We start from the raw sequence: 9,519 nt of genomic DNA, 5'->3' as shown, positions 1-9,519 counted from the left end.
TGGGAGGGTGCTGTTGCATTCGTGTCCCGCTTGTGGGTTGACAGCTGGTGGGCCACTGTGTGAACAGACTAGATGGACCCTCGGTCTGATCCAGCAGGGCTCTTCTTAGGTTTTTAAGAGAATGGTAGCAGTTCGCCTCCACACACGCTGCGCGCATTAATAATGGAATGACACGCCGCTCTGCACATGCCAGAGAAAGAGGACTGTACCACTTCAAACAGCAGTAGCAAACTGACGTAGCGGGAGTGCTTAACTGGGAGTTATATCCCTGAAGTGCTGGCTTTCCGCTTTCAGGGAGGGCTTTTTACACGCAGAAGTGTTCAAAACTGCTGACGCGCACACATGTAGTCTGAAGGGCTACAGTCTTGAAATGGTGGTCTTCTGCATCATTTGTTTTTGCTCCAAGGGGAACCCATTCATTTGCTCTAAATGAAACACCATTCCTATCCATGGTGGCTACATAACCACGGTTTAAACATGCTCGCTAACCTTTTACTGCGAAAAGGTTAGTGGCCTAACCATGGCTTAGCATGTCATCTGAACAGGCCCAACAAGTCTTGGGGCACCGTAAGGGCTAACATTTCTTATGGCATTCGTTTTCATGAAGTACAGCACACTAGTTTTTGCCATAATTCAAAGTCGCCTTATACCAATCCATGTAGCTTAACTACATTTTGCATCCACCCTCTTATTATGCATTGTCCTTATAATTTCTTTGTTTTTATATCTTTATTACCTGACTTTTATAGCGCCTTTTAGGGTGGTGTATGAGAGTTCATAATAAAATATCCATCCAGTTAGAACGTCACTACGCCTCCTTAAAATTGGGCAGAACCAGTTTAACCATCAACGGCAATTAATAAAAAGCAGACTGAAATAAAAATGCCATTTCACAAAAGTTTCCAAAGACGGGACCACTCACAGAATTTTTATAGTTAGTTTTAGCGCAGTAAGGGCCGGGAAGAGGAGGGGAAATGTACTGTAATTCCGTAGCCAAATAATTTTTAACACATTCAAAGCGTTCCCCCCATCATTAGAATGTGAAATTGCCAATTTGCCAAAGCGTAAGAGCTGCAGGAAAAAAATAGAAATAAAATGTAACATATAACATGTGGCAAAATATTTCTAAAATGAAAAGTGGCTAGTTTATTGGAGTTTTTATACATTTAAGAACATAAGAACAGCCCTGCTGGATCAGACCAAGGGTCCGTCTAGTCCAGCACTCTGTTCACACAGTGGCCAACCAGCCATCAGCCAGGACCAACAAAGCCGGACACGGTGCAACAGCACCCTCCCACCCATGTTCCCCAGCAACTGGTGCACACAGGCTTACTGCCTCACATACTGGAGATAGCACGCAACCATCAGGGCTAGTAGCCATGGATAGCCTTCACCTCCAGGAATTTATCCATCCAAATTGGTGGCCATCAACACATCAGACATATCACATTGCAGCGATATGGCTGCAAGAAAAGCAAATGCTATTTTGGGCTGCATTAATTGAAGTATAGCTTCCAAATCACGTGAGGTACTGGTTCCTCTCTATTCGGCCCTGGTTAGGCCTCATCTAGAGTATTGCGTCCAGTTCTGGGCTCCACAATTCAAGAAGGATGCAGACAAGCTGGAGCGTGTTCAGAGGAGGGCAACCAGGATGATCAGGGGTCTGGAAACAAAGCCCTATGAAGAGAGACTGAAAGAACTGGGCATGTTTAGCCTGGAGAAGAGAGGATTGAGGGGAGACATGAGAGCACTCTTCAAATACTTAAAAGGTTGTCACACAGAGGAGGGCCGGGATCTCTTCTCGATCCTCCCAGAGTGCAGGACACGGAATAACGGGCTCAAGTTAAAGGAAGCCAGATTCCAGCTGGACATCAGGAAAAACTTCCTGACTGTTAGAGCAGTGCGACAATGGAATCAGTTACCTAGGGAGGTTGTGGGCTCTCCCACGTTAGAGGCCTTCAAGAGGCAGCTGGGCAACCATCTGACAGGGATGCTTTAGTGTAGATTCCTGCATTGAGCAGGGGGTTGGACTCGATGACCTTGTAGGCCCCTTCCAACTCTGCTATTCTATGATTCTATGATCTTGTGGTAGTGAGTTCCATGATTTAACTGTGCGCTGTGTGAAGAAGTCCTTCCTTTTATTTGTGCATTGATTTGTGACCATTCTCTTTTTCATTGACTTTTCTGTCTCTTTCTCCAGGCAGAAACTTGGCGCGCCTACTTAGATCGCTGCCCTGTATTCTAGAGTTTTCTGTAGCACGGCGTTATTTTTGTGGGGGGCGCTCGAGGATGAAAAGGGGGGACCGCAACCCCGCAGGCCCCACATCGGTGGACATAACTCAGGGAACCGGGAAAGCCCCTCATGTCCTCCAGGCTGGGAATATCAGAGAATTCCTGAAAAGGATGCCGGGAGAACAGATTAAGGAAGAACCAGGGGAGAGTTCCCTTCAGTTGTGGGAGGTCCAATGGCAGGAATTCCTGAAGACGGTGGAGGCTCCTCACCCAGGTTTGGGGATCCCAGGGCTTCCAGAGAAGTCCTCCCCATGGGACGACGCCAAGGCCTTCCTGGCCTCCTTCGAGCAAGTGGCCGAGGCCTGCCGGTGGCCCAAGGAAGAGTGGGCGGCCCGACTCCAGCCGGCCCTCAGTGGAGAAGCCGAACAGGCCTTTCGCAGGCTGCAGGCCCGAGACAGAGAGGACTATGGGATGGTGAAGGCGGCCATCTTGCGAGGGGACGCCCTCAGCAGAGAGAAGGTCCGCCAGCACTTCCGCCGCTTCTGCTACCAGGAGGCCGAGGGGCCGCGGTTTGCTTACATCCGACTCCAGGAGCTTTGCTGCCGTTGGCTGAAATTCGAACGGCACTCCAAGGAGCAGATCCTGGAGCTGCTGATCTTGGAGCAGTTGTTGACCATCCTGCCCTCCCACATCCAGAGCTGGGTCCGGGAACGTGGGCCAGAGACCTGCTCCCAAGCGGTGGCCCTGGCCGAGGACTTCCTTTTGAGACAGGAAGTGGACCAGAGACAAGAAGACCAGGTGAGGCCTTCTCACTGCGTGGTTCCACCCCTCTCTGAGGGAGTCAATAGTTCAGGGTGGACAACTTGCATCCTTCTAGATGTTTCCGGCTACATTTCCCATCATCCTTGTATGCTGGCTATGACCTCTGGGAGTTGTAGGCCAAAACATCAGGAGTTGTCCACCCCTATAGATGATTATTTATGGTTCTTCATAGACTGACGAAACGGACATTGAGTTTGGGAAGATTCTCATATATCTTTCTAAATGTAGATACGTCTGGAGTCCCTGAAGTGTCCTAGCGAAGTTTCTGCCAGGATCATGTTTCAGTTGCCTGTTGCTCCTTTGTGCCTGTGAAGGGGGAAATGGTGGTGAGGCCTCTGGATTGGCAGGCCCCTCTTGCCTTCGGCTCCGCCCACCCCTGGAAAGCTCCTCCCAAATTGAGTTCGGCCCTCAGACTAAGAGAGGTTCCCCACCTCTGCCCTAAGCTGATAGGAATCCTTTCTGCTTTTTTCAGGTGACCTTTGAGGAGGTGGCCGGGAGTTCCTCCGAAGCGGTCCAGCCTCCATCCGCGGCCGAGCAGAGGCAGCTGTGCATGGCGACCAAGCAGGAAGTTGATGACGGAGATTCCAACCTGTTGGGTAAGGAGGGAGGCGCCTTTTAAGACGGTAGCGCTCGCACTGGTAACTTCTAGGCTCGACTTCTGCAATGCACTCTACATAGGGCTACCTTTGTGCCTAGTCCAGAAACTTCAACTAGTTCAAAATATAGCTGCCAGGCTAGTCACCGGTACACCAGTCTTAAAATCTCTTCACTGGCTGCCAATTAGTTTCTGGGCGACGTATAAAGTGATGGTTATCACCTTTAAAGCCCTACGTGGTTTGGGTCCAGGCTACCTGCGGGATCGCCTTCTCCTATACAATCCGCCCCGCAGACTCAGGTCCTCTGGGAAGAATTTACTCCAGCCAACAAAAACAAGGCTGACAGGTATTACCCAGAGGACCTTCTCTTCTGCCACTCCCAGACTGTGGAATGGCCTGCCGGGAGAGATTTGTCAACTTAACAGTCCTCCAGAATTTAAGAAAGCCGTAAAGACTGATCTCTTCCGGCAGGCCTACGCAGTGAAATTTTAGTATGCTTTTAGGATGTTTTAAGGATGTTTTAACAATATATACTATGTTTTTGATCAGTATTTTATACTTACTGTTGTTCCTCGCCTCGATCCAAATAGAGAGGCGGGTAAGAAATAAATTTATTAATAATAATAATAATAATAATAATAATAATAATAATAATAATTTTATCTGTCTTGAGCTCTTGGATGCTCAGCGTGTCTTTTCTTGGCTGGCCCTACACCTTCTGGCCCCACAGATGTTTTGACCTGCAATTTCCGTCATCACCTAGCATTGGCTATGCTGGGTAGCTGAGAAACAGTAGTTTTTGTTCTGTTTTATTTCTTTAGGGTATTCCCATTGCAAAATAGTTCTTGGAACATTTGTGTGCCTTCTATGACATCACAGTAGCATACCCAATGCTTAGAGCCGCACACAATTACCCTTTGACAGCTCAGGAAGAGGGGACCCGGTCATCCCCCTTAACAAGGTGATCGAAACTCCACCCCCTTTCAATGGCTCCCGTTCGCAGAAACAGGGGAGTCCGGAAAAGAGGGTGGACCCTAGATCAGTCTTAAAACCACTTGCTGGAGACTCAGGGGTGTGTGCAATGAAAGCGGGAGACCCCACAAAGGTCACTTCAACACTACAAACCCTGAGGATATCCTTGCTAAGGGGCTGATCGGGTCCCCTCTTCCTGAGCTGTTAGAGGGTAATTGTGTGCAGCTCTAATCATTGGGTAAGCTACTGTGATGTCAGAGAAGGCACATGAACGTTCCGAGGCGATAACCAGCACTTTATACTTCGCCTGGAAACTAATTGGCAGCCAGTGAAGAGATTTTGAGACTGGTGTAATGTGGTCCCACCCACCCCAGGTGTACCGGTGACCAACCTGGCTGCCATATTTTGAACTAATTGAAGTTTCCAGACTAGGTACAGAGGTAGCCCTATGTAGAGTGTATTGCAGAAGTCGAGCCTCGAAGTTACCTGCGCGTGCACTACCGTCTTTAGGTCTTCTGACTCCAGGAAGGGGCGCAGCTGGCGTATCAGCCGAAGCTGATAGTAGGCACTCCTGGCTGTCACATCTATCTGGGCTGTCATTTGGAGCGACGGATCCAGAAGCACCCCCAAGCTGTGAACACAGTCTTTCAGGGGGAGTGTAACCCCATCCAGAACTGGTTGACACACCTCCAAACCCAGTTTGCGGCCTTTGACAGCAAGCACCTCCGTCTTGTCTGGATTCAGCTTCAGTTTGTTTTTCCTCATCCAGCCCATTACCGCCTCCAAGCATTCATTCAGAGGAGACACACTATCCTTAGCTGACGCTGTTGTCGAAGGCATAGAAAAATATATTTGGGTGTCATCGGCATACTGATAGCACCCCGCCCCATGCCTCCAGATGATCTCTCCCAGTGGTTTCATGTAAATATTAAATAGCATTGGGGAAAGGATGGCATCTTGTGGTACGCCACACAGCAGCTCCTTCTTTGAGGAGCAGCTATCCCCAAGCATCACCATCTGGGACAAAGAGGGACAATCACATGGGCAGAGAAGCGATGGTAAGCAAACACGATTCCCCCCCTCCCCATGTGATGACAATAGTGGTGTCAACAGAAAAGGCCACAAAAGGCAAAAAGAAATGAGAGAACACTCTTTTGCCTGCTTTCCCTTCCACACCCAGAACAGGGCATTGCTGGTCCGTGACACTCCCCGTAAGTTCCATTTTTCTCTAATTCAGGGACTGAGTTGTTTGGGATTTGTCATTTATTTCTCCAGCGGTCAAAGGGTGGATGACCATAAATGAGGAGGAGGAATATGCACCAGAGGTTCCTGAAACGGGATGTCCACACGGGACGTCAGTGTGGAAAATAGAGGAGACCCTTTCCCAGTGTTGCATGCAGGAAAATACCCCGGCGAGTCAAGAAAGACCTGAGTGCCCACAGGAAACCCACCTGGTGGAGGAAGCCAACACGTCGGTTCCCTGTGGAGGGAGCTGCAGGATCCCCAGTGAAACCACGGCCCCGGTAGGACTCGACCCCGGAAGGAAACGAAACCCTTACGGATCGTACCCTAGAAGTTCCGGCATCCCTCCAAGAACTCGCACCGGAGGCAAACCGGTCAGGTGCCACATCTGCGGGAAATACTTCCTTTGCAGCTCCAAGCTCGCCGTCCATCAGAGGAGCCACGTCGGAGAGAAGCCCTACAAGCGGCTGTATTTGTGTAACGCCCAGCACGTGTGCCCCCCCAACCTCAGCGCGAATTGTCCGGGCCAGGCCACCGTACTCCACAAAATGGTCCCACGGATCCGCGGCCAACGGTGGGAAGGCAAAGAGGTGGTGGCCCTCTTGAACGGCATCAAGGCCAGCCCCGCCTTGGCCCTCCTCATGAGCAGCAGCTCTCAGAGGGGGCAGCAGCACTGGGAGAAAATTAAGGACCAGCTCCAGGCCCAAGGCTACACCAGGAACATCGACCAGCTGAGATCAAAGTGGAAACAGCTGAAGACGGACTTTTTCGCCGCCGGCCGGCCCGCTGCAGAAGGGAGAGAGAGGCCCAGCATCATACCCCCTTATTTCAACCGGATGAGGGGTGTGTGGGATGCAGCAGGGCGGCCCCCCTTCAAGGACCGTCACCTGCCAGGTAAATCGAAGCGTTTGTTTTGTGTGAGCTGGGCAGGGGGAGGCGGACCAGAGAGTTCGGTGCCGCTTTTGACGAACTTCCTGAACAGGGAACTGCCATGAAGCTGATTGGTGGGAACGGCCATGAAGCTGATTGGTGGGGGATTCAGGACAGACCAAAGGGAGGACTTCTTCACACGGCGCTGTGTTCACTACCACAAGATGGAGTGGTGGCCGCCATTTTGGATGGCTTTAAAAGGGGGTCGGATAAATTCCTGGCGGAGAAGGCTATCCATGGCTACCAGTCCTCATGATCATGTGCTACCTACAGCATCAGAGGCAGTAGGCCTATGTACTATGGTGACCATATGAAAAGGAGGACAGGGCTCCTGCGTCTTTAACAGTTGTAGAGGAAAGGAAATTTCAGCAGGTGTCCTTTGTATGCATACAGCAACTGGTGAAATTCCCTCTTCATCGCAATAGTTAAAGCTGCAGGAGCCCTCCTCTCTTTTGTATCTGGTCAAGAGGGCAGGACTCCTGCAGCTTTAACTGTTATGATGAAGACAAAATTTCACCAGGTGCTACGTGCGTTCAAATGACACTTGCTGAAATTCCTTTTTCTATGCAACTTTAAAGATACAGGAGCCCTGTCCTCCTTTTCATAGGGTCACCCTATATGTACACCAGCTGCTGGGGAACATGGGTGAGAGGGTATTGTTGCATAGGGTGACCCTATGAAAAGGAGGACAGGGCTCCTGTATCTTTAACAGTTGTATTGAAAAGGGAATTTCAGCAGGTGTCATTTGTATATATGGGGAACCTGGTGAAATTCCCTCTTCATCACAACAGGTAAAGGTGCAGGAGCTATACTAGAGTGATCAGATTTAAAAGAGGGCAAGGCACCTGCAGCTTTAACTGGTGTAAGGAAGAGGAAATTTCACCAGGTTCCCCATATATACAAATGACATCTTCTGAAATTTCCTTTTCAATACAACTGTTAAAGATACAGGAGCCCTGTCCTCCTTTTCATAGGGTCACCCTATCCTGGTTACATTCTCGGGGTGACATGGCCATCAAGGCTCCACCAACCCCTAGGCTCAGCCTTCCAAGGGCAGCTGCTTTTAGGGGGGCGGGGAGCTCTCACTTTCTGTCTCCCAACTGGGAGCAAGTGTCCAAAATTATGCATGGTGTGGAGAATGTGGATAGGGAGACATTTTTCTCCCCCTCTTTCGTAATACTAGAACCCAAAAGGACCAATCCCATGAAACTGATTGGTGGGAGATTCAGGACCAGTAGAAGGAAGGACTTCTTCTTTTTCACACAGCGCAGAGTTAAACTAGAATCAAAGAATAGCAGAGTTGGAAGGGGCCTACAAGGCCATCGAGTCCAACCCCCTGCTCAATGCAGGAATCCACCCTAAAGCATCCCTGACAGATGGTTGTCCAGCTGCCTCTTGAAGGCCTCTAGTGTGGGAGAGCCCACAACCTGCCTAGGTAACTGGTTCCATTGTCATACTGCTCTAACAGTCAGGAAGTTTTTCCTGATGTCCTGCTGGAATCTGGCTTCCTTTAACTTGAGCCCATTATTCCATGTCCTTCACTCTGGGAGGATCGAGAAGAGATCCTGGCCCTCCTCTGTGTGACAACCTTTTAAGTATTTGAAGAGTGCTATCATGTCTCCCCTCAACCTTCTCTTCTCCAGGCTAAACATGCCCAGTTCTTTCAGTCTCTCTTCATAGGGCTTGGTTTCCAGACCCCTGATCATCCTGGTTGCCCTCCTCTGAACACGCTCCAGCTTGTCTGTGTCCTTCTTGAATTGTGGAGCCCAGAACTGGGCACAATACTCTAGATGAGGCCTAACCAGTGTCTTCTGAACATGTCCCGGCTTTCTGGCTTAACCATTGTGGTTAAAGCCCTGGTTTAAGGTGTCTTCTAAACACGGCCCAGCTTTCTGACTTAACCACCATGGTTAAGTATAAACTTTATTGCTTGTTAGCCAATCAGGCCATTCGCAAACAAATAAAATAGTAGCAGAATAACATACTAACATAATAACATAATGGCATATCCAAACTCAATCTCACCACAGTCAGAAGAATAATACAAGCTAATAATATAAAACTGATAGTAGGCTCAATTGGAGTACCTGTACTGGCCCGCAAGTAATCTCAGATTAGTAAAATTTAATCCTATATGGCAAACAGAAGCTTCCGTACCTCCAGCGCCCGCTGTACAAATTTTGCAGTCCTGTACGATATATAATGATCAGAGCCTAACAATAATATCTGGGTTACATTTTTAGGTGACATGTGGTTGAACCCGGGAATCAGGGGCACAAGGTTTAAGGTGTCTTCTGAACGGGCCCAAACAGAGGTCAAATTGTTTTCTCCGTCTGCTTGCAGCTTCGTACCGAGCCCGAAGGCGCGAACTGGAGCGATGCGAGGAAGATGACGACGACGATGAAGTGGAGGTGCAAGGCCCTTCCTGCTGACAAATAGACGTCCCGAACTCGAACTAAGGAGCAACAACCTGCGTCGCCTTGTGTGTGTGTGTGTGGTCCCGTACACCAGCAGTGAAGAGATGCAAACAGGGGGGCACCGTCAGGAGCATGAGCGGCCAGTGTAAGGAAAATAAACTTGAACCTTCATGATAATGAACTTCTATAGATCACCCTTGTTAGCGCTGACTATGCTCAACATTCCGTAGCTGGTAAGGCTGACAACAGCCCTGAGAGGTAGGCCGGTACGTTGTATTATCCCTTTATTTATCTAGCTGTTACATAGG

The 9,519-nt window shown here is 49.4% G+C and overlaps 2 protein-coding genes across 2 annotated transcripts; both read left to right on the top strand.

The window, feature by feature from the left end:
* The first annotated feature begins 2,248 nt into the window (after nucleotides 1-2,248).
* On the top strand, nucleotides 2,249-5,825 carry LOC134395675 (SCAN domain-containing protein 3-like). The gene is made up of 3 exons (XM_063121836.1): nucleotides 2,249-3,030; nucleotides 3,527-3,650; nucleotides 5,803-5,825. The coding sequence occupies exons 1-3, from the start codon at nucleotides 2,290-2,292 to the stop codon at nucleotides 5,823-5,825; spliced, it is 888 nt and encodes a 295-aa protein (XP_062977906.1). The 5' UTR covers nucleotides 2,249-2,289.
* A 77-nt stretch (nucleotides 5,826-5,902) lies between these two features.
* On the top strand, nucleotides 5,903-9,229 carry LOC134396251 (uncharacterized). Its single transcript, XM_063122672.1, has 2 exons — nucleotides 5,903-6,758; nucleotides 9,138-9,229. Exons 1-2 carry the CDS (start codon nucleotides 5,912-5,914, stop codon nucleotides 9,224-9,226), a joined length of 936 nt encoding a protein of 311 aa, XP_062978742.1. The 5' UTR covers nucleotides 5,903-5,911; the 3' UTR covers nucleotides 9,227-9,229.
* Nucleotides 9,230-9,519: the final 290 nt, after the last annotated feature.

The sequence above is a fragment of the Elgaria multicarinata genome, chromosome 3, assembly GCF_023053635.1.
Source record: "Elgaria multicarinata webbii isolate HBS135686 ecotype San Diego chromosome 3, rElgMul1.1.pri, whole genome shotgun sequence".
Taxonomy (NCBI): Eukaryota; Metazoa; Chordata; class Lepidosauria; order Squamata; family Anguidae; genus Elgaria; species Elgaria multicarinata.
This window is presented reverse-complemented; position numbering and strand designations above follow the sequence as displayed.

Coding starts and splice junctions, on each gene's coding strand:
- LOC134395675 (XM_063121836.1), top strand. CDS start 2,290: ATGAAAAGGGGGGACCGCAACCCCGCAGGCCCCACATCGGTGGACATA. Junction 3,031..3,526: donor ACCAGAGACAAGAAGACCAG/GTGAGGCCTTCT, acceptor TGCTTTTTTCAG/GTGACCTTTGAGGAGGTGGC. Junction 3,651..5,802: donor CGGAGATTCCAACCTGTTGG/GTAAGGAGGGAG, acceptor TTCCACACCCAG/AACAGGGCATTGCTGGTCCG.
- LOC134396251 (XM_063122672.1), top strand. CDS start 5,912: ATGACCATAAATGAGGAGGAGGAATATGCACCAGAGGTTCCTGAAACG. Junction 6,759..9,137: donor CAAGGACCGTCACCTGCCAG/GTAAATCGAAGC, acceptor GTCTGCTTGCAG/CTTCGTACCGAGCCCGAAGG.